Source organism: Gadus macrocephalus, chromosome 13, assembly GCF_031168955.1.
Source record: "Gadus macrocephalus chromosome 13, ASM3116895v1".
Taxonomy (NCBI): Eukaryota; Metazoa; Chordata; class Actinopteri; order Gadiformes; family Gadidae; genus Gadus; species Gadus macrocephalus.
In genome coordinates, this window is record NC_082394.1 from 22,226,750 (window position 1) to 22,252,237 (window position 25,488).

Genomic DNA, 25,488 nt, shown 5'->3' on the forward strand with positions numbered 1-25,488 from the left:
AAAATATGCTGGAGCGATATGAGATGTAAGTATTTTTGACAGCGTTGCGTTTTGAGCTATTCGGCAATTTTGCATCTTGATTTTGATGTGAACGTAACGTACAGTGAGGGATCCGCGATCTTCTTATGCTTTTACTTTGAAGGCGAGCCTCTCCGGAAACAGTGTTTCCTCAACTAGCTGCCTGGGTGAAGGAAGGTACTGGTTAGACTGGGTAAAGGCACTGGTCAGACGTATCGCCGAGGGTAACAGAGGCTCTACTCAGGTAAAGTCAGTTCGTCTGTGTCATGGTACTGTGGGCGGGTGTGTCCTCTGTGTTTTTATCCTCTGGGTCTGTGTGATGTACATAGCTCCAGCTAGCTAGCTATAGCATGCTACTTTAGCTGATTAGCTAAAGCCGTCACGGAGCAGGACAGGTCCTCTCCCTGGGAGCTGTGAGACACCAGTGGGGCTAGACATGTCTCGTTATACACACATACATACACATTATACATACATATGTATATACAAATACATTACACACACACACACACACACACACACACACTCTATGCACACACATACACTATACACACACACACACACACACACACACAGACTATACACACAATATACACACACACACACACACACACACACAGACTATACACACAATATACACACACACACACACACACACACACACACACAGAGACTATACACACATGCACTATACACACACGTGCACTATACACACACAGCATGCACACACTATACACACCTATACACATACACTATACGAGCATACACTATAGACACAAACACTATGCACACACTAACCCTCAGTAAGGGCTCAGTACTGGTTCACAAGCAGAAGTGTCAGACATGCACCACTCATTCAGAGCTGGAGTGTCTCTACAAAACGTTTAAACAAGCTGTACGGTCATACCGTGTGAGCTGGTATATGGTATGACAGCTAGGGAGGCACTGAGGACATTTACGTTTGCCTGCTTGGCGACATCAAGTAAAATACGAGTACTGGAGTAAGAGGTCGCCGTGACCCTCCATTATCTATGACCCACTGGGTTATTGTGACTGTTAAAAGCAGGTGGCAGCCTCTGCTGTTAGTGGTGTAGCTGGTGGTGCTGGCCTCTGCTGTTAGTGGTGTAGCTGGTGGTGCTATCCTCTACTGTTAAAGATGTAGCTGGTGCTGCTTGCCTCTGATGTTAGTGGTGTAGCTTCTGGTGCTAGCCTCTACTGTTAGTGGTGTAGCTTCTGGTGCTAGCCTCTACTGTTAGTGGTGTAGCTGGTGGTCCCATCCTCCACTAGGTCCATCAGACGGTTGTCCTCAGCACCATGACGGTGTTTCATCTAGCTGTATTACATGCCCTGATGTGGCCTAGCATCGAGTACTTTGATACTGTCTCACTTATAACCACATATATAGATATATGTATATTTATACTAGGGCTGTCACTTTTTCCAAAAATGAAATTCGAACGAATTTCGAATGTCCATAATTAATTCGCCCCCCCCCCCCCCATAGAACTATAAAAAAAAATAAAAAAAAGAAACACGAAATTGTGGAAATCACGTATACCTACTGAATTCATAACAGCACAGGATAAAAACACATCTTTGATAACACATTTGTAAACACAACAAGAGGAAGCTCCGACACACAAGTGCGGCTGTCTTTTACGCATTAACAATAACTGCTCGGAGCGCGATATGCGGAGCGCATGTCGTCCATGGCACACACAGCCTATATAAACGAACAATCTGTGAGGCCGACCTCCAACACGGCATGCTGCTCTTTTGTACTTGTAAAGAAAATTACAAGTAGTCTCGCAGCTCTCCGTTACCGCTGCAGCTGCAGCCGCTACAGGCTGCCCATCGCGCCCAGCGCAGCAGCGGACTTTTCTCCCTGTCGTGTGCGATCAGTGTCGGTCTCCGTTTCAATGAGCTCGTGTGAGAGGCTTTCAGTCACGAGATGTTTCTGTGCAGGGGAAAGGTGGATTAACCGGGAGAAGCGGGGATCCAGGAGGGCCGCTTTATTGAGGAAAAGCCACTCGCCGCTCTCTTCTTTATAGCGCATTTTTACAGTTCGAATGGAGAATTACACTTCGAATTCGAACTTTTCACCCCACCTTCGAACGAATATTCGAACTTCGAATAAAAAGTGACAGCCCTATTTTATACACCCTAACATTATGCGACAGGGTCACATTTTGATGTCATAGCCGATCACTGGGATTAATCTACATTATTCATACCTCCAAATGTCGAATGGACAATTTGAAATTACCCCAAGTTCACAGCACAGGAATTACTCTGTTGATACGTCCATGGTTGTTGACGTCCATGGTTTTCTTTACGGTTTAACCCTGGTTGTTGACGTCCATGTTTGTTGACGTCCATGTTTGTTGACGTCCATGAATGTTGACGTCCATGGTTGTTGACGTCCATGGTTGTTGACGTCCATGATTGTTGACGTCCATGATTGTTGACGTTCATGGTTGTGCACAGCACTCGGATCATGACTGCCCTCTGCAGGGATCTGAGGTAGCAACGTTTCCCAGAAGGTATTTTGGGGATTTTAAAGTTGGTGTTGATATGGTGCAAAACAGCAACTTGTCAAAGGTTTCATATGATCACATTAATGAGTACTCTGGGTTTGAAATAGCTTACAATTCATAACCCATTGATCCTCTAGTGCAGTGGTCATCAACCTTTTTAAGCCCAAGATCTCTGACCTCGACCTGTGTGAAAGGCAAGATCTATTGAAGACTTTAGAAAAAACAGACAGCGCAGAATGTATTTCCAATTAAAGGCCTTTTATTGAGTCTAATTGTATGAATTACATGTAATTCTTTGCTCAGCTTTTTTTTTTTAAACTAACTGAAAAAAAAAAATAAGGCCATGTGCCCTATTTCCCATTTATAATATTGTACAACAACACACACACAACACAGCAAACACAACACAACAAAGAGGAAAAAATCTACAAACTTGCAGTGGACAGATATTGAAGTGTAATTAGCTGTTTTGCTTACCCAATAACCACATGGAAGTTAACAAATGTATGATTCACATTTTAGAAAGTGGAACTGTAATGTGTATTAATAAAATTCTCAGTGCAATTAAGTAAGCGCCATGTCCCATCTAAAGCAGCATCATCTCACTTGCAGTCATGTTGCTCAAATTAGTGTGATGGCTGTGACTGAATACTGTCAGTGAGTGCCTTGAAGTCTGGCTCATAGCTACAGACAGCCAGCCTGAGACAGTCAGTGAGGTGTCGGTCGGTAAGGCGTTTCCTGTACTTTGATTTGATTATTTTTATTTGTGAAAACGCCATTTCACAAAGATGAGTAGATCCAAAGTAGGCACTCACTATTAGTGCACATGCAGTGAGGAGAGGATACTTCTCTTTGCTGACCAGTCCCCAAAAGTCACTGTCCCTTGATCTGTTTTTCAGCACTATGTCATTTTGCAAATCAACCATCTCCATGTCAACTCCACTTGGCAAAGCAAATACCTGCTGGAAGGTCTGCTACCTGCTCTATATCAATGGGCAGAAATGGGTTTGAGAGGAATGCAACAATATCTTCCATGATGTCTAACTCAACAAATAGCCGATTTAACTCAGTTGTCACTTTGTCCAGCTGGGCACAGTACTGCTCAGTGTTAAAAAAAAAAAAAATTTTAATTGCGTGTGACATTTTCTCCAAGTTCGGGAAGTTGGAAGCCTCTTGTTCTTTAGGTGTGTGGTCCAAACACCCAGCTTGGCCTTGAACTCATTCACTGCGCTACTCATGTGGGGCAGGTGTCTGTCTTTTCCCTGCAGCTCGTTGTTGAGTGTTAAGTTTTGCCGTTAGGTCTGTCAAAAAACCCAGATCCAGTTGCCGCGCATCATCGGACAGTTCCTCGTGCTCCTCATTTTTTGTTGACAAAAAAGTCTTTATCTCAGGCAGCAAGTCAACAAATCGCTGCAACACTTTGCCGCGACTCAACCACCGGACTTCAGCGTGGAGAAGCAGGTCTCCGTATGCGGCATCGAGCTCATCCAATAACGCCTTGAATAAGCGGTGCTGAAGCGCTTTTGCTCTAATCGAGTTTATCAGTTTGACCACCAGTGTCATGCCATGGGAAAAGTCAAATTTGGGGTCATTACGGCACAGCGCTATGAAACCTGCCCGCACACCTCGCATTGCCGGTGGCCCCATCAGTAGTAATGGCAACTAGTTTATAAATGGGGATGCCGTTTTCGTCAATATACTTTTTGAACTCCTGGTAAATGGCCTCCAGAGAGTGAGAGAGATGTGCTTGCAAAACTCATTATGAAAATGTATCATGCATAATATAGGATATTGTGTATTATTATTATTTTTTTTTATATAATTATTTTCGGGATCTACATGGAAAGCCTCAAAGATCGACCAGTCGATCGCGATCGACGGGTTGACGACCAATGCTCTAGTGGTTCTCAACCTTTTTACTAAGAAGGGAGTAAATATTATATGATATTCCGGCGTCTCCCTGTACAATGACTCAAGGCATTTGTCATAACTAAAGTGTTTTCATTACAACAAAGTGCTAGTTAAAAAAATCTGTTTGATTATGAATTCTAAACAAACAATGTTTAGTAAAAATAAAAGTTCTTATTTGTAGTACAATTACATTGCTAAATTCTAGATTTTTTAACAAAATATGACACGATGAATGGGCATTTTCAATACATTTCTACTATCCAGAGTTTACATTGAACAGTTAATTAGCTCAGTTTCCAAAGCTCTTCTTTCAGATTGAGGACTAATGCTTTTTACCAGGCTACCCGCATGTTGTCCTCAAGGTTCATCTAGTGCTGTGTTTAGTCTTCAGGGCACTCTTGCTATCTGTCCAAGCATGTCTGTGATCCCTGAGAAGGCGCGTTTTCCATAGTTTGTGTTTTTTTTTTAAAGCCTCGCCTTATTCATGCTGCGGCTGGATAATGTTGTATTTACAACCTTCATTGCTTTGTTCTTATTGGTTTAACTCAACATACCTGGCAGTAGCGGAGTTGAGCAAGCCATTTGTGATCCACCAATGACTTTGCCAGATCAGGGGTCTCATTTATAAAACTGTGTGTGGGATCGTTACTAAAAGTGTAGTACGCCCAAAAGCCAAGTTTTTTGCGTGCGCCAAAAAATATTCAGACTTATAAAACCCTGCGTACGCACACCTCCAAGCAATCTTTGCTTTATAAATCACAGAGTGCCTACAAGTGTGCGCCGCTGAATCAGCTTCACGTTCCGCCCTGTATACGCCCCTTTTTAACCATAAATGGTCAATGCAAATGACCTCATGAATGCGATCTGCATATAAAACCAACTCAGATGCAAGTGTTATGTCTTGTCGGAATTCGGAAACCATGGCAGAAGGACTGAGGAAAGCAAAAAAGTGAAATTTCACGGAGGTGGAAGTGCAAACACTTGTGGGTGAGTTGGAGCCCCGAAAAGTAGTTTTTTTCGGTGGTCACGGGATTGGGATCACTAACAACGAAAAGCAGAGTGAGTGGCAACCCTGTCAGTGGCACGGAGCGCACAGTCCCAGAATTAAAAAAGAAGTGGTCTGACAAAGGTACGTAATTTTATGTACCAATAAATAGTTATGGTCCCTGAAGACCCTCTCCCTCAGAATCCTGCCATTTGCATGGTCCTCCAGCAGTGCCAGCAGTGCCATGGTGCAGCATTACGCAAGGGGCTCACCGCTGTATTTATAGGGTTACGGTAATAAGACTGACCGAGAACACCTTGGATAATCAGTTTGTAATCACCCACGTAAAATGTTCTTGAACATAACCCCTTTTTAATGCCTGATTTGTCATGAAAAGCATCAAGAGGAACGGACAATAATATAACGATTGTGATGAGGAGTATGTGGCTTGGTTTTCCACACTTGGGATTGAATTGACACATGATTATGTGTTTACAGTGTCACATAAAAATATTATGTTATTGACACATGTTGGACAGATGCTTTATTCCATGCAGTCGCGTCGTCAGTGGACGGTATGCATACTGTGACTTAAATATAGAGAATTTTGTTTTTGAATTTTCATTTCGATTCTAAGGAGATGTTTCTGGAGTTATAACTGAGAAATAACGCAGTTGACTTAAATTATTCTGATTACATAGATTTAATGCATGATACGGGTTGAAATTAAACTTATGAAGGGCGATGATAAAACATAATCGTTCTTCTGACGCTACGTTTCTTCAGTCTGACTTCAGTTCACCACCACACCGTCTGTGTCGCCAATTCTCCTTTTCCTCCAAACCATGCGTACGCAAACTACGCATGGGTCAGAGTTTGCTTAGGGCTGCGCACAATCTCCCGTTAAGTTAGTTTTTTATCGGTCACAACCTTGGCGTGGAAAGTCATGTACGCCACTTTCAGCCCTGTTTTGTGCTTACGCAACGGTTATAAATGAGACCCCAGGCCTCCTGTCCAAAGGGAAACTCCTCCCTCAAGCCAAACACACGCGTCAGCATCCGTCGCTGGATAACCATCTTACCTCTGTGCAGAAGTGGTTGTCGGCGACCATCTCCTCGCAGAGCGCAGGGAATGATCTGCAGTTTGTTGACTAAGTTGTTTGTTGACTCAATATTTTAACAGTATCAGAAACTTCATGAAGACCGGCTTCCATGTCCTTTGCAGCAAGCTCGTCTCTGTGCAGATAACAGGGTCAAAATCACATGGCAGAGACAGCTTTTCTTTTGTTGAACGACTGAGTCTGTTCATGTTCAGTGCAGATAGTCCAGTTTATTCCATTTAACTCGCCATTCAGTGCTTCCAAAAGCTATTTTACTGTGGTTAGCCAAAAAAATCACAGAAAATTACAAAAAATCATTGTGTATCTAATTTCCCCATTCGAAGCGGACATAGGCCAGTAGCCATGACATTTTGGACACGCCTGTTGATTTTGATGTCATTGTAACCAAGCAAGGGCAGGGCATTCTACTCTTACTTCTTCAGACATCCATGACATGAAATGTCATTTGAAACTATATTTTTTCCAATTGCACAGATTTCTCTTCACCAAATAATACTCTCACTATCAGTTGCACAAGGCATAATCAATGTTTCCCCAATCGTATGATTCTGTGTTTAGCTATTCTGAGCCACAGTGCATGATATTTTAGCAGTTTCTTATCCGCAGCTGTAGTCGTGTTCACATCAGCTCCTGAACTTCTTATTGTCAATACTTCATTTGTACTTTAATTATTAACACAGCCAATCCACAACTGCCCATAAAATATTGTAAGTAGCTTGTTAATCCTGGTTCTTCTTTCAGTCCCTTAGGGTTCCGGGCTTCCCAGCAGCAGTGGACGGTGGCTGGAGTGACTTAAGTCTTCTGCGGCAGAGAGCTTCCCAGCTCCATGGTGACCAAGGTGCACCAGCAGCAGGGCAGCCTGCGGTTGCGGCGAGGCCTGGCCAGGGACAAAGACCCTGTGCAGGGCATGGGAATGGAGGCCACCTGCTGGCTGACCCCTGGCACACTGCGGAGGCTGATTGAGCTCCCCTCACCTCCGCTCTCTCGACACCAGCTGAAAAGACTGGAGGAACACAGGTGACCCCATAGGCTTGTTGGTCCACTTTTCCTGATGCTAGTGTTGCTACTTTTGAGTGTGGATACTAGGGGTGTAACGGTACACAAAAGTCACGGTTCGGTACGTACCTCGGTTTTTAAGTCACGGTACGGTACGATACGGTACGGTAGTAAAAAAAAAAAAAAAGCAGCACTGAAAACACCAATAAACTTTGTTATGGCATTTCCGTTTCTGAATTCCCAGTGAGCTGGGTTTGTACAGCTCGTTTTTTTTTTTCACAGCAACGGTGATAGTAACACCTGGATGGCGCCTTTTCAAATGCGTGTGCATGTTAAAGTGCTGTAAGTAGACACAGGGAGCCCTATCCATAGCCGGACAGCCTGTTGGAGACCCTCTCCGTAGCTTACGTGCACATCCAATATTTTTAACTATGCGTCGAAACCATGGACCTATTGGTCGACGCAACGGAGACGGCAAGGGCTGTGATTGGTCCCCTAACAAAATCATTTCCTGAATCACTTCTTCGGTTTGACTTTGTACCTTAATTACTTTGTACATTGTTTACTTTGCACCAGGACCAATAAAACACCAAATAAGATTTGAAAAGCTTTGGAAGTGTATTTACAATACTGCTTAAATGGTTTGTAACATACACTGTATAAGATAGATCGGGCGGCCAATTGCATTGCGTATCCGACATCCCGACTGAGAGCTGCTGAAGGGATTACGGAGTCGGAGTAGCCGACTCGCCGAGCACAGCAGGGCCGAGAAAAATAAATAAATAATAGTTTCACTTCTGACACCAATGTAGTGACCTCGCCGGTGACATAATGATGTAGAGTCATTAGTAGTTGAAGGTAGTTTTAATGAACCAAAACCAGGTCACTGAAACCCGTAACGTCATAACCAACGGCAGAAAACCTACCCAAAACAAACGCCGGTTACCCCGGCAACCCCCAACACGGTCTCACTCGCGTGCAGGCCCCCACCCTCCTGTTCTTCCAAAACCCTCCCCCAGCTGACCTAATGATTCGCCCCCACGCTGATTGACAAGAAGAACATTACAATACATGCACATAGAACAACTGGCATAACAGACAACGAAATATAATGCAACACATAACACACAAACTATTTAACTGTCCCAGGGTCGCTACATTACTTTGGCTAAACGGTCCGGGTGGAACTCAGACTTCAAGTTTTAAATTCCGTATTGCAAAACAAGCCTTTACATTCACCATATTAACGCTATGTACGCCACATTTACGAACCGCGGTACACCTCTGTAACCGCACCGAAGTGCCTGTACCGTGACGGTTCGGTACAAATACGTGTACCGTTACACCCCTAGTGGATACACGTGTCCAGTCGCCACTATGGGCCTCGTGAAACGAGGCTGGAAGAATATCACACAAGGCATGTCTCAAGGTTTAACATTTTTTAAACGTGTAGGCAACAGATAATTTAAAGGAGCATTTCACCGGTGGAGGCATGAATATGTATTGAAATTGGGTCTGATATGTGGTCGAATAATAAAATAAAATTCTAATTTGGTGCCGTCTTGACCGAGAAAAGGCAGAAAGTGACTTTTTGGCGCTTGTGGATTGAAGACAACAACTCCCACCATGCACCACGATGCACAGCTTCGCTGGCCACTCACGCTGATCTAGATCTCCGCCTATCGGACACCTCGCTGTTCCATCTACCAAGCTGATACCGCAAGATTTCACACAACATTTCTAGGGAAGAGTATTAGTTGGTGAACTGATGAAGAGAAAGTTCTCTCACGGACACGTCGGACAGCGAAATATTTGATTTAATCTTAAGGCATGATCATGGGAAAAGTACTGGCAGCAAAGTTACCAAGGATACATTCAGCGAGATAATAGGTGAACACGATTCTTATAGGCAAATGTTTTCATTGTGGGTAGGGAGTGGGAGTGACCTATGGCCAAGTAAATTTGTAATACAATGGGTGGATATAGTACATGCAGGTTTGTAAGACATGGCTGTAAACACAACAAAGAGGTGAGTCGATTGGCCTGGTCTCGATACCAGACTGACTCCAGTGGACACTCAAATACGAATTAACTTAACCTCTCTCAGTCGAAAGAGTGGAGGGATTTGTTTTAAGTTACAGGGAGAATGTATACAGTTCCTTCTAATGTAATAATTATATAAACAAGGTTAATATAATTTGTATGTGATTGTATATTTATAGTTATGATTGATATTTCCACGACAGAGTGAATTAGTCCTCGTTTCTATTTCTTTCGAAATGGTGAACTTTTGCATGGTGCCATCTTCTATGTCAGATCCAGTACCTTCCGCCATTGTACTTCAGTTTTATCAACAGCCTCTGTTAGCTTGGCTTCAGACGCTGTGGATGTTAGTTTCTGCTGGTGAAGTCCCACCCACTGGCACTGCTCTAATAGGTCTGTAGCGTCAGTCCCACCCCCTATAGAGGGGTGGGACTAGTGCTTGTATTCTTACGAGAATCCTCCCCTCTTACACTTCCTATTTACTTCTACGCAAAAATCGTCATATTGCGTCATCTTAAACAGGAAGTGTTGGAGATTGATACGGATCTCTCCAGTCTCCCCAGAAAATAAGGGAATGAGGCACGACCATTCAAAAATATGAGTTTGTTTCTAACGATACAAAGCTTAATGGAAATGGGTGAAGTGTCCCTTTTAAAGAGCTGTAAAATCCGAACATAACGAAGATAAAGGTTAGAATACCCTTTATTAGATTAGAATACCCTTATCATATAATATTGGTTACGTCTATGAACAATTTTCCAAGTACTTCTTTCATCCTCCCCCCAAAATGTTTTCATGGTGATATCAGATTAGTGTAAACCAGAGGTGGATCCGCTGGAACTGTCAAAAAAAGTAGTATTTCTTGAGGTGACTAGCTGATGGGTACATTCACCTAAGCAAACTAGATAAATAAGCACTGTGCGGTGGCTAGATGCGTTGCTTGACTTTAAACATACCAGGCTGGGAAAAGGAAGCTCAGATGGGAGGGCTCTTCACAGTCTGGCTACTTGAGCTGGCAAAGGGGGTCTGCAGGACTGGCATCCTGGTGGACTCCCACCAGATGGTTTCCCAGTAAGCTTTAGAGAGCTACCAGGCACCATCTAGGGTCACCACGTACATTGACCTTAACACTAGAGTAACCCCTCAGCTCCAGAAGAACCTGAAGCTTCACGTCTAATGATTGTTGCATCAACCTTTAAATTCAGCTGGGAAACGCTGCCATAACAGATCAATGTGTCCGATGGCTCCAAATTAGAAAAAACAAAAGAGCTCCAGTTCTTGATGGAAAACGCTAGCGTAAACTAACCACTATTATTCATAATATGGTTAAGGACTGGTTAAGGAGTTGGACTGGTATCCGGAGGGTGGCCAGTTTGAATCCCAAGCCTCCACGGATGAGGTGCCCTTGAGCAAGGCACCTGAAACCCCCACCTGCTCCCCGGTTGCTGCACCGCGGCAGCCCACTGCTCCGGGAGTGCCGATGTGCCCCCATGTGTGTGCCCCATGTGTATGGACCTCTGTATGTGTATGTGTTCACCGGCTACCCGGATGCGTCAAAAGCAGAGAAGAATTTCCCCCTAAAAAGGGATAAATAAAGGATAATTTAGGATAGCTTAACTAGCTTAACTTAACTTAATATATACTTGGACAGTGATTGTTTTCATGTAAATGTAAGAGTTTTGCATCAGCGGTTTCAGTCGAGCTCTGGGATTAGTGAGCCAATTTAAACATTAGGAATGTTAGCTTGCCTTGGAGGCAACCGGTGTAGCAGCTTAACCTGCATTGTTTTGTACAATTTCTGTTCCTTGTTTACTTTTCTTTACAATTTTTCCGATCTGTAATTCAGATTTAGGGTTAGGATATGGTCAACACATATGTTGGATGTAGATAAACCTTCCTGACCATTAGCCCCACTCACCAGTTAGTTTGTGACAGCTGTATTTAAATTCAGGGGTGAACACTTATTCAGAGTCATCTGCTTGTAATGATGCTCACCATTGCAGTGTGCTCTGGCATTTTGAAGCAAGCTACGTATTTCAGATTTCTGGTCTATCAAAAGCTTTGACCGAAAATCATCTTGACGCACGCATGACTTACAGCGTAGAAACGATGCTCAATCCATCAAAAATTGGTTCAGTCTACATGTATCTGGCCCTTCTTCAACATTCAGAGCACAAGAAGACAAATATGCTTGAGGTAAAATTTACAAATGGGGTTGTCATCATTGTCCTCTTCTCCCTGGTTTGGATAGAAGTACTGCCACACCACCATTTCAGTCAAATAATTCATTTTTATTTACTCAAGTATATATTGTTTATTTTTTACACTGAATGTTGGCCCATGAATGAATGTACAGCTGACTGGTTCATGTGATTGTGTAATGAACCAGTGGCCCGGCTGTTTGTCCCTGCAGATACAGCAGTGCTGGCCGCTCCCTTCTGGAGCCCATGATGCAGCACTACTGGGAGTGGCTGGTGGGACGAGTCCCGGCCTGGATCGCTCCTAACCTCATCACGGTGGTGGGGTTGGCTACCAATGTCTTCACCACCTTGGTACTGGTGTATTACTGTCCCACTGCTACAGAACAGGTAGGTCATCAGACTCTACTATGATTTGTTATTATAAATAAAGACGTTTAAGAACTAAATAACATCAACAGACAACAGCACGGTAGTCTGGCCAGAGTAAGACCGATGGCTCATTTGAAACTGTGGTCCTTGTGTAGGAAAGCATATTAAAATGTATTCCATTAGCAACCACATCGGTACATAACTATTCACAAACGGCGCATAAATATTTCTAACATTTTGACAAATGACAAATGTCAACAATGAGTCAATATATTTTTGGACCAATAAAACATGTGTTTAATCGTCCCCTGTGTTTGGGCTACTATTTGGTCTAATTTGTCTTTCAATTAAAAGGGATTCTTATTTGTGAACCTGTAGTTTGTGATTGAGACTACTGACTTTATTATCTGCAGAGTAGTTTTGCAGTGGTTCTGCAAATTAGCCATTATTCTACTGTTGTCGATCTTTGGAGCACATTGCATTCCCGCTTTCTTTTACTTTCATTCTTGTAATTCACACAAAAACATTGCTAATTGTTTAAATTCTTGTAAAATCTATGCGGAAATACTGTTGCAAGCACAGCAGACATTATACAGGACTTGAATGTCTTTAGACCAGTGGTTTTCAAACTGTGGGGCGCGCCCCCCCTGGGGGGAGCCAGAGTTCTTCAGGGGGGGCGCGACGTGAGAAAAAATAAACCCGAAGAAAAACCTGAAAGTCAATGATTCAAATCATCAATCGTACTTCAACTGTAGAAGTAACCTAACTAAATCAATTTTCAACCGTTTATCTTCGTGCAAACCATTTAACAAATCTACACACTTGTATCTTCAATAATATCTAAACAGAATTTCGTTATCATTTAAAATTTCTTCAGAATCACAGTTTTAGTTTCATTGCCACGGTGATGGCGCTCCCCTGAGTGCGACGTCGCGGAGCTCCCCATAGTCAAGTTGCGTCTTTTATGTTTTTCTTGCTTTTTAGTGCCGACTATGGCAATCAAACTATCCCTAAACAGCACATACGACCGGGCGAACTTACTGATACTGAGAGAGCGCAGTAATTCTGGCCTGTTTGACCCGAGTACGTTGAGCGATTACCCGGAGCTACTCATCGCATCGCCATGCCAACAACCGGCCGGCAGCTCTCCCACCCACAACGGCCCGAAGCGGAGACGCGGTAGACGGGGAGGAGTGCAGCGAAGGCTCGGGCGTTTGGCCACAATAGGGAGGCTAACTCTCCCGATCATACTGTTCGCGAACGTTCAGTCTTTGGGAAATAAAATGGATGAGCTTCATTTGAGGATATCCACGCAGAACGACATCCAGGATTGCACCTTGTTGTGTTTCTGTGAGACATGGCTGGTGGAAAAGTCACCTGACGCGGCTGTGACACTGGACGGATACACGGTCTTCAGGGGGGACCGGAGCGCTAGGGATAGCGGTAAAACCCGGGGAGGTGGAACGGCCATCTACGTCAAACAATCCTGGTGCAAGGACTGCAGGATTATTTCCAAATCCTGTTCGGAAAACGTGGAATATTTGACGGTAAGGCTAAGGCCGTTTTATTTACCCAGAGAACTGCAATGCATAATTGTGAGCGCTGTGTACATCCCCCCCTCTGCCAATGAGGAGGCTGCACTTAAAGAACTGCACGGCTCGATCAGTGAGCATGAAAACTCTTACCCTGATGCTGCTTTCATCATTCTGGGAGACTTCAACCACTGTAACCTTCGGAAATATATTCCAAAACTGTATAAGTCTGTGACTTTCCCCACCAGAGGAAACAAAACACTGGATCAATGCTATAGCAACATTAAAAATGCTTTTCTTGCTGCACCTTTACCCCATTTCGGCAAATCTGACCATCTAGCAATAATACTAAGGCCTGCATACATCAAGAGGCTCAAGGCGAGACCAGTCACAATTAAAACTGTTAACACCTGGACTGACAGTGCACAGGCGAGTCTGCAGGGCTGCCTGGAGGCCACAGACTGGAACATCTTCAGAGATGCCACAGACAACATCCACGACTACACAGAGACTGTGAGCGACTACATCAGCTGGTGCACGTCTATATGTGCACCCCCAAGATCTGTGCGTGTGTTCCCTAACCAAAAACCTTGGTTTAATGGGGACATTAAACAAAACATCAGAATTAGACGAGAGGCCTTCAAGTCAGGAGATCAAGAGGAATATAAGAGAGCCCGGTATGACCTTGAGAGGTCCATCACAGCTGCAAAAAGGGCCCACTCCCAAAAACTTGAAAGCCTCTACCTGAACAACAACACGCGCAGCATGTGGAAGGGAATCCAGGCAGCTACGAATTACAGGACTACCATGACGACCCCAGACACCCGAGATGCCACCCTTCCAGACCGCCTTAATAACTTTTATGCCAGGTTCGACAGGCTGAACACAGACACTCCCTCAAAAGCCCCCTGTGACTCCATGGACACTGCCTTCCAGGTTACACACGCACAGGTTCTGAGGGCTCTGAAGCAGGTGAACCCGCATAAGGCTATGGGACCAGACGGCGTTCATCCAAGAGTCTTGAAGGCCTGTGGGGAACAACTAGTGGGTGTGTATGCTGACATTTTCAATCTGTCCCTATCCCAGGCAGTAGTCCCCAGAGTATTTAAATCATCCATAATCATACCGGTTCCAAAAAAGCCTAATTCATCCACGCTGAATGACTTAAGGCCGGTGGCGCTAACTTCAGCCCCCATGAAGTGCCTAGAAAAGCTGGTTCTTACCCACATAAACGACACGGTATCGGACACTGTCGACCCATCCCAGTTTGCCTATCGCCCCAACCGATCAGTGGATGACGCGGTGGCCATAGCCCTACATCACACTTTGCAACACCTGGACAACAGCAGAACATATGTCAGAATGCTTTTCCTGGACTATAGCTCTGCCTTCAACACTATCCGCCCAGTCAAGCTGATTGGTAAACTGACGGACCTCGGTGTCCCGACTCCCACCTGTAACTGGATCCTAGATTTCCTGATTGAAAGACCACAGGTGGTGAGAGTGGGGAGGCGGGTGTCTGCTGAGCTCATAGTCAGTACAGGTTCACCACAGGGCTGCTGCCTCAGTCCCAAACTCTTCACCCTGTACACGCATGATTGTGCCTCTACACACGATAACACCATTGTCATCAAATACGCTGATGACACCACCATCCTGGGCCTCATCAAGGGGGGTGATGAGTCAGGCTACAGGAGTGTGATAGAGGATATTCTCATCTATGGAGAGGAGAATGACCTCATCCTCAACGTAGCCAAAACAAGAGAGGTGATAGCAGACTTCAGGAGGAGTCCTGCCCCCCTACAGCCCCTTACCATCCAAGGGACTGAGGTGGAGAGGGCGGACAACCACCGATTCCTGGGACTGCAGGTGATGTCTGACCTGAGCTGGTCTCTTAACACTGCTGCCACAGTGAAAAAAGCCCAGCAGCGGCTGTATTTCATCAGACTGCTCAGGAAATCGGGACTAAACCAGCGTCCTCTCACCCTGGCCTACAGTGGACTTGTAGAGAGCATTCTCACTTCAGGTATCACTGTCTGGTACGGGAATACCACACAGGCAGAGAGGAGGGCACTCCAAAGGGTCATAAAGACTGCTGAAAGGATTACTGGGACCATACTTCCCTCCATGGACTTTATTTACAGTCAGCGGTGTCGGAAAAGGGCAGTGAGAATCATTAGAGACTCCCTCCACCCAGCTCACCCTCTACTCATTAACAAACATTGCAAATACAGACTCAGACACAGTAGAGCGGACAGTGTCATCACACACACAACAAGATTCTTCAATAGCTTCTTCCCTGCAACAGTGCGACTGATGGCATTAACAGAGAACATCTGAAAAATACAATGTGCAATATTGTATTTTACTTATTTATTTTATTTATTTATTTGAATGTATATATACTCACCACCCTACCCCCACTTCCTACCTGCAATAACGCTGCTACATGTGGTTATACTTTATGGTTGCACTGCTGAATTCAATTTAATTTAATATGTATATATTTTTTTTTCTAAATTGTGGTGCTCTCTGCAATGCAATGCACAACATGCAATTTATCCTTATCTTAATTTTTAAAAACTCTTAATACTTTTTTATTATTACTATTTATTGTGCTGCGCTCTCTCTCTCTCTCTCTCTCTCTCTCTCTCTCTCTCTCTCTCTCTCTCTCTCTCTCTCTCTCTCTCTCTCTCTCTCTCTCTCTCTCTCTCTCTCTCTCTCTCTCTCTCTCTCTCTCTTAATTGTATTAATACTGTACTTGACTTGGGAAGCCCAGCACAAGAATTCCAAAGTGTTTGAACGGTTTATGCACAAATGGCGAATAAAAACCTTTGAATCTTTGAATTTTGAATACCGCTTCGTTTTCAGCTGTTTTCATTGAAGACGTCAGCCCATTCTGATACACCTACTTCTAGACATCGTAACTCATTCATTTTTCAACCGTTTACCATCGTTCAAACCATTGAACAAATCTACACACTTGTATCTTCAATACTATCCAAATGGAATTTTGATAGCATTTATACTTTTTTCAGAATCAAAGGTTTAGTTTCAAACCGGCATTGTTATCAGTTGCTTATAATAATTTAGGTCACCATAGCAACGCCGGTAAACAAACCCCGCCGAATAGTCGAATCTCTGGACTGAAAAAGCAGATCTGATTCGACTCTGAAAATTCAGAGTCGGGGACCCTGAATGAATCTGTGTAAACTGGCAGTTTACACAGATTAAGATGTTCAAATGTATTTAAAAAAGGTTAAGCTAAAACATGCTTGGATAAAGTTGTTAAATTGTGTTAAGAAATGTGTTTAAAAACGCACAAAGAAGTTGTAATGTTTCAGAAATATGTTTAAAATGTTTAAAAAATATGTTTCAAATGTTTAAAAAATATGTTTCAAATGTTTTAAAATTATGATCAGAGATGTTTAAAATGTGTAAAATAATTAAGATAGCTTTCAAAACACAGGTCTTTAGAACTTTTTTTTTTGGGGGGGGGGGGCTCAGCTGAATTATTTTCTCTGAGGGGGGGCTCACTCTCTCACACTTTGAAAACCCCTGCTTTAGACTATATGCAATATTTAAGTTTGTAGAATTCTCCACTTTCTCCCTCCTTCTATTCAAGGCTCCTTTGTGGGCGTATCTCTTGTGTGCTGTGGGCCTCTTTGTCTACCAATCACTGGATGCTATTGATGGGAAGCAGGCAAGACGTACCAACAGCAGCTCACCTCTAGGGGAGCTGTTTGACCATGGGTGTGACTCTCTCTCGACAGGTATGTAACAGAGAAATGCTTCAGTTGAAGACTCTTATTGGTTGGCCTCTCTAGGCACCAGACCATGTCACCGTTTTTCTCCCCCCTCTGTCCAGTCTTTGTAGTGCTGGGTACCAGTATAGCAGTCCAACTGGGCACCAACCCAGACTGGATGTTCTTCTGCTGCTTCGCCGGCATGTTCATGTTCTACTGCGCCCACTGGCAGACCTACGTGTCCGGCACCCTGCGCTTCGGCATGTACGTTCTGTGACCTCTTACGGGGATCTGGTTTCAGAAGAGGACATTTAATGGGATGTGTGTGTGGGTGTGGGGCTGTGTGTGTGTTTACTTGAAAAACATTTGTAATCTTCATTTTTTTCTCCTCCCACTTAGCATCGATGTGACTGAAGTACAAATCTTTATTATAATCATGTATTTGCTGGCGGCCATCGGAGGATCTTCTTTATGGCAATCACTGGTAATTGATCTCAGTTTCCCATACTTTCACTTTAAGAACATAGGTTGCTGTGGGTCATAAATGATCAGCTTTGAATATTACTATGTATTACATATATTGCTATGCGTCATAAAAGGGTGAGGGATTTACAGGAGACGAGCAGCCCTTTGTGGTAGAATAAAAATAATGAATATTTTTATTTAGGTGATAATGACTCAAGAATGAAGAAATAACCAGCTTGATTCTGCCATGATAATAAATGAATACGTTATCTTGTCATATCATTTGCTACGTTGAGATCGGTTATTTAGGATAACAAATTAATAAACGTAATTGTTTTCTCACTGATGAGAAAATCTTAATTGCAGGTCACACAGGAGAGGGGAATTGTCTGGTTACATTTTGTGTAGAAAACATTATTTAGGCTATGTCCTTTGTTTGTTACTCTGCCAAGTGATTTGTGTGGTTGCTGTGGACAAGCCAAATGGAGGGGTTTCTCTCAGCCGTGACTCGAGGAAAGAGGTCTGAGGAGATGCTTATTAAACGAGATGAGGATAATGTTGTCTCTGCCACTCTGCACATACAACCCTTTCATGATGACACTAAAATACATCCATTTGTGCCTTTCTCCACCCCACAGATTCCAGTTGTAAATGTCCAAGTGAAAATGGTTCCTGCAATCTGCACTTTTATAGGGGCTATTTTCTCCTGTACCAATTACTTCAGAGTAATCTTTACTGGAGGTGTGGGCAAAAATGGATCCACAATAGCTGTACGTCTGTCTGTGTATTTGTGTGTGTGCGCTAATTGTACCTAATGGCTTGTTGAAAGATTGGAAGAAGAATCACACGTTATTTTATTCCCTCTTTACCTCACTTCTCTGTATTGTGACAGAATACAATGTTTTTAATGGCCATCAGTACCTTAAAAGCACCTTGCACATTTTTATTACCGTGTTTCTGCATATGTTTAGCACACCTTATACACTTGTATAAGGCATAGTCAAGGCATTGAATATGGAGATAATGCATTCACATATGATAAATGCATACGCCTGCTTTTATATTGAAATATGCTGGTATTATGGCTGTACCCTGGTTAATTGTGAGCTTAAACTAACATGTTTCTATTTTCCCAGGGAACCAGTGTTCTGTCTCCTGTGTTGCATATCGGCTCCGTTATAATGCTGGCTATGATGATATACAAGAAATCAGCTGTCCAGCTCTTCGAGAGACACCCATGCCTTTATATTTTGGCCTTTGGCTTTGTAGCAGCCAAAATCACCAATAAATTAGTTGTAAGTTGACCTCTTCCTGCCATGCCTAGGTTCTATGTGACTCTTCATTGTATTAATGGGTCATTCTGTTCCTAGGTCGCCCATATGACAAAAAGTGAGATGCACCTCCATGATTTAGCGTTCCTCGGACCAGGGCTGCTGTTCCTAGATCAGTATTTCAACAGTTTTATCGACGAGTACCTGGTGCTGTGGATTGCATTGGTAAGTAGACTAACTACCCAGCCATTCAAAACGCATATTCTTAGTAGAACATAAATGAATGATCCCTCTGAATGTCCACTGTAAGATACATTTAAAAGATAATGGTTTCATTATGTTGGTTCAGATTTAGGTCTCTATTGTTAATCATAATTGACAGAAAAGTGTTTAGAGCGATTGAGAAAGCAACCACCTAACCCCATAACCCTGAAGGAAAGTATTTGCTATGTTGGAGATGAGGTGTATAGGATGAGTCTTCTCTTGTTGCTATATCGATTATTGGGAATGGGGTTATTTTCTGTTCATTCTGTAGCAGCGACCTGTCAGGATCAGCTGGAATGGTTAGTGGAACCCTTGTGGTTTTCCTGAGGACCAACCCCACAGGTTTTCCTGTGGGCTTGTCATAAATTGAACCAGTAAGTGATATTATTTTAGACCGTATTCAATGAGGGATTCGTAAACAATTTTTACAAACCCTCACTAGTTGACTTTAAACCCCTTCAAAAATGTTTTGATGGAGCAAAATGATAATTCTGGGGTATGATGATCCATACAGCGAACGATAAAACTTTCATCCCTGCTAATGGGATGAAACTAGCAATATAAAACCTATAATTCTTATATCAAAGCTGGTCTAAAGGCCTGATTCCACCGGACGCGTTACCCGGGGATTCCACCGGACGCGTTACGGCAGCGTTAAGGCTGCGGCACGGAACGGCTGTGACTCTGCCCTGTTTGCATTTCCACCGGGCGTTACGGCAGCGCAACGTGCGTTGCGTGCCAGCCGTATTCACGCGAGATCACGAGATCACGCGATAATCCTAAACCTAATGTACTCAACTTCCACTCCCAAAACGACTGCAATTAAATGTCACGCTTTGTCCAGCCATTGCCCTTATAAAAAGGATGATTTGGTACATAAATGACGTTGTGATAGGCTACATGAGCTGAGTATTGTGTCTTATTTTGAAAATTGACCGGATGCTCTATGGCTTTTACTTTTTCACTTCCTGCCCTGGTCGATCTGCTCTGTTGAAATTGACGCGGTTCAGCAACCGCAAAAATAGAAATGCTACGGAATGATAGCGCTGCGGCACGGCGAGCCGCTCCTGGGACGCTGCTGAGACGTTCAGCAGCTGCGCCCGGTGGAAATGGTCTCATTGATTAGAGTGGAACCTATCTGCTGCGGTGACCGCGGCCAAGACGTGCCGCTGCCGTAACGCGTCCAGGGGCAGGGCAGTAAGTGAAAAAGTAAAAGCCATAGAGCATCCGGTCAATTTTCAAAATAAAACACAATACTCAGCTCATATCGCAACATCACATCAGCATTATTACGTCATGACCGGTGGCACCAGGTCAGCAGTCAATCAATCAAGGGGTCTCAGAGGGTCGGCAACATGGACGACGAGAGACTCATTGTCGAAGTTCAGCAACATGAAGTCATTTATGTACCAAATCATCCTTTTTATAAGGACAATGCCCAGAAGGACAAAGCGTGGCATTTAATTGCAGTAATTTTGGGAGTGGAAGGTGGGTACATTAGGTTTAGGATTATCGCGTGATCTTGTGATCTCGCGTGAATACGGCTGGCTCGCAAGGCAGCGCTGCGCTGCCGTAACGCGCCCGGTGGAAATGCAAGCAGGGCAAAGTAGGACTCTCTAAATCGACGCCACTTTGCCCGGGGCGGGACTTTACGTCCTACGTCACTCGCTATGGGTGTGCATGTGTGCACGTAGCCGTTTGTCTCTGGGATCTGCCGAGCCATGGAGCTCGGCAGTGGGGTGCACAGTGTGTACTGTTCTGTTCTTCGAAAAAAATCCCTAGCTAACCCTAACTATTTCTATTAAACTCTGAACCGTTTTGCAACAGGCAACGGGGTGCGGAACGGATCGGATCACAAAGGTGCGGATCGGGTCGCGTTTCCACCGCCAAAAGTGGGCGTGGACTTAGCCGTACCCGTTTTGGCCTCGTTTTCAGGACTCCTCCGTTGGGGTACTGAAAACGAGACGAGACGCCTGAAAGGGTCCCGGGAAATTCTAGCTACACACCCCCTCCGTTGATTGGTCGACAGAATCATCACTTCCGGGTGACGCGGGGATAAAAACAAACAAACAGTAGCCTCGAGGTATTATTCTTTACAATTAACATGTCGCGTAAAACGCTTGCTTGGGCGAACAAGGAGGTGGTGACGTTCGTCTGCATTCTTGGGGAGGAAGACGTTTACGATGTTTACGTAGCTGCCGCGGCGATCGACATCCGGCCTACCACAAAGGGTACTGTCGGCAGTGGAAACGCGACCTCGGAACTGAGCTGGGCTATACCGCCCCCTCCCTACCGCACCTTTGCGATCCGATCCGTTCCGCACCCTGCAGTGGAAACGCGGCATTACAAGCTCTATGCGGGCTGCATTTCCTGTGGGGCGGGCCCGTTAGTATGAGAAGGGTCCGTCATGACACAAGAACGCCCTTTAGGCGTTCCTGGTAGCATTTCATCAACCAATCACGAGGTGTTTCGAAAGGCATACTGGGTTTCGCTAGGCATACTGCGAAGCACAGTCGCAAGGCATACTATGCTTTCCTTCCTTAATGGCAATTTTACCTCTCTCATTAGATTTAGCAATCATGGAGCCCCGACTTTGCTAGCGTTGGTTCTATGCTACCCGTACTTACTACTAGATCTTATTTTGAAACTTCTGTTTGAGAAAATCGAAATAGCGAATGTTCCGGATGTTAACAGCCATGCGAAGAAGAAGGGGTTCGGTGTTAAAGGTGAAAGTTAGGCCGGTTTATAGCAGAGTTTCCATTGTCCGGAAAAAAATGAGGAGGACCGAAAATTCTAAATGTCCCTGGTCAGAATGACCAATGGAAATAATTCTCTGCACAATTTGAATTGTGTTTAAATATGCTACAGTGGTCATTTGTTTAGCCAATTCATGTTAAACAATGAGGGTTTTGATTGACCCGACCCGGCCCGCCGATATTTCCCACCACTACCCTTGAGCCGGGTCGGGCCGGGCCTTTGATCGAGCGTTTTGTGTTTTTCTCATTGCTTTATTGGCCTGATCTGAGGAGAAAGCTATGCCATAAACAGAAATATTATAGGCCTTTATTACACGGGTCTTCTCAATGCCGTGGAACGCTCCGTTCACTAAATAATAAATTAATTGGATGTTGTTGTATTTATATACAAACTGTTACATTTCAATTAACAAGACGCTTTTCATTCGTGAACTTGTTTGCATCTGTGTGTGAACTGGTCTGTATTTATTTGTGGACTTTTGAGACTCCTGACGTGGCTGGATTCTCAAATGCATGTTTTTTCAACAAGGAACTCTCTGTAGCCAATCAGATGCCTCCGTATTTGTCAGCCAATCACATGACTGCAGTGACTGGGTTTTTAGATTGTCGGTGCCGTTTACTACTTTAACGGCACCGACAATCCGAAAACCCAGTCGAAACTAGATGGTAAAAGTGTGTAGTTCGAAACGTGACGCAGCTTTTACTTCTTCGCCACCTAGAGATTGTTATGTTCGATCATACAAAAAACCCATGTTATTTCCCATAGACATTTGACCGAGGGAACCGGGAGGCTCGGAGGCTGAACTTATTCTTCGGAGGTCGGGACTGCAGTCATGTGATTGGCTGAAATTGAGGGAGGCATCTGATTGGCTACAGAGTTCCTTGTTGATACGTCAGGCTTCACCATATATAGCACATGTTTCGCTATTCTGAAACATAAGCTCAGAGATCTTCTCAGGCTTTTGTTAGTTGTATTGTATGATACACTAAACAAGCAAAAGATCATTGCTTGAATTAGGCAGAGAGGGGGGCCCTCGGTAGGTGTTGAGGGTTCCAGCCCTTCTCTGGGTAGGTCATGAGGTTCCAGCCGTTAGCTCTGGGTAGGTCATGAGGTTCAGGGCGTTGGCTCTGGGTAGGTCATGAGGTTCCAGCCGTTAGCTCTGGGTAGGTCATGAGGTTCAGGCCATTGGCTGAGGCTCTTGGTAGGTCATGAGGTCATCGAGGTTCAGGGAGTTGGCCTTGGGGAGGTCACTGCGGTTCAGGCCATTGGCTGAGGCTCTGGGTAGGTCACGAGGTTCAGGGTGTTGGTTCTGGGCGTTCTGACCAGTGATCCATGTTGATCACTGATTTTGTTAATGTTTCCTTAGTTCTGCTGTGCTATTGGAAATGTATGATTTTTAACTACCCCACCCCTTTCTCTAAACAGATCATTTCATTCTTTGACTTGCTGCGTTACTGTGTCAGCGTTTGCAACCAGATTGCATCCCATCTGCGCATCTTTGTCTTCAAAATCAAGCCTTCTCCTGCATCGGGGCTTCATTAAGGACAGTGCTCCCTGCTGCAAACAAGATATTAAACATTATATAGATACAAGATTTATATAACAAATATAGGCATTTTACAAGTGACTATGATCTTGCAGATACTGTTAATTTAGAATTGAGATCCTTTTCGTTCATAAGGTCTGTAAGTAAAAATGTCCATTTCTCCAATGATGGATATACTTAAAAGTTGGATAACTACACAGTATTGAAAGACAATGAAACGCAAACTATTAAATGTGTTTGATTGTGAAGTTCACAAATTGTTTAGTTATCCTTTATATAAATACTGTCACTTAATAGATGTTCTACCTTTAGGTTTAAACATACTGCTTTGGGACATTTTTGTATATTCTCTTGAATACACTGCAAGTCAAATTGTTAGGGGTAAAATATTTTTGTTTTTTGCAGTCAGAAATGCCTTGCACCCAGTTTTGAAGTTTGAACTTGTTTTACAACATTGTTGAAATGTTTGCTTTTATACCTCTTGTTTTATATTCTTGCACCCCAACTAAAACCATTTATTGACTGTCATGCTTTCATTTGCTCATAAGATATGATGTCTTATAGCAGGTATTGATAACATTTCTAAAATGTTGTAATAAATAGTAACCAGATCAGTTGAGCTGAATCGCTGTATGTGTGTGTAAATGTTTATTCCCTCAATAACTGTGCTGACTTGATTTTTTTAATTTATCTGTACTTGCTAATAAAATTTACCTTTGAGTATTTAATGCCAATACATACATGTGTCTCTGTGGTTCCCAACTGAGAGGTGCATATGAGGCCACAAAGGGTCCTGACTGGTTACACAAAACAAGTGACTCACGAAACAAAGTCAGCCAGAATCTATCAGAGCTAATGCTAATGATATCAAAGTTCTACCTACTAACAATAACATGCCCCTTGTCTTATCTGTTTCAGCTCAGAGTTCTTGGGTATCACCTCCAAACCCATAGGGGACTTCACCAAGTGTTGTATCAACATCTTTGATTTACTTTTCATTATAATATCGCTGCGTTTTGAAAATGAATATATGCTACTTTATTAGGTTTTCTTTGGCTAAAGTAGTCTTCCTCACGTAAACCCTCATCACTCCACAACAGATTAAGGACATGATCGATGTGATTTAAAATGTATTTCCTTCATATAAGAGACATGCTCCCAGATAGCACAGATCTTCATCAAGCAATGTGGCATTTAGATATATGAAGGTGTTGTTTAAATTGAAGTTATAATCAACACGTCATTATAGAAACCATTGCTCATTAGGTGAGTGCTGCATGCAGCGCTCAACTATTGTTCTTCATAAGTTTTATTCTTTCTTTATTATTCTCTACAAACTTTGCGACCTATCTCCTTCCTCAAATTTTCACCTAGACTCCATTCAAATTTTAAAATGTTTAGAATAGCTTGGAATCGCGCGCTTCTTTTCAGATTTTTTTAATATTTTATACTTAAGATATTCTACTTTCAAAATACTATATTTTTTTAACATTGGCTTCAATGGTCTCTGGTACTTCAAATGTTTAAGACGTAACTCAATCATTTTTAAACCGTTTACCTTCGTTCAAAACATTTAACAAATCTTCAAACTAGTATCTTCAATAATATCCAAACAGAATTTCGATATAATTTAAACCTTATTCAGAATCCGAGTTAGTTTCATAACGGTGTGGGTGTCGGATTGACTCGGCTGCCAGATCGGCTCGGGGTCCAAGATGCGCAATAAT

At 43.4% G+C, this 25,488-nt stretch overlaps 1 protein-coding gene across 1 annotated transcript; it reads left to right on the forward strand.

The window, feature by feature from the left end:
• Positions 1 to 24,499, forward strand: LOC132470537 (choline/ethanolaminephosphotransferase 1-like). The gene is made up of 10 exons (XM_060069239.1): positions 1 to 262; positions 7,313 to 7,588; positions 12,024 to 12,198; positions 17,338 to 17,485; positions 17,581 to 17,722; positions 17,858 to 17,942; positions 18,562 to 18,693; positions 19,060 to 19,218; positions 19,294 to 19,419; positions 23,641 to 24,499. The coding sequence occupies exons 2-10, from the start codon at positions 7,398 to 7,400 to the stop codon at positions 23,755 to 23,757; spliced, it is 1,275 nt and encodes a 424-aa protein (XP_059925222.1). The 5' UTR covers positions 1 to 262; positions 7,313 to 7,397; the 3' UTR covers positions 23,758 to 24,499.
• Positions 24,500 to 25,488: the final 989 nt, after the last annotated feature.

Bases quoted from the DNA above. Each gene is read 5' to 3' on its own strand.
- LOC132470537 (XM_060069239.1), top strand. From the start codon at position 7,398: ATGGTGACCAAGGTGCACCAGCAGCAGGGCAGCCTGCGGTTGCGGCGA. The intron at 17,723-17,857 runs GTACGTTCTGTG...CCTCCCACTTAG, and splicing joins GGCACCCTGCGCTTCGGCAT to CATCGATGTGACTGAAGTAC. The intron at 19,420-23,640 runs GTAAGTAGACTA...TTCTCTAAACAG, and splicing joins TGGTGCTGTGGATTGCATTG to ATCATTTCATTCTTTGACTT.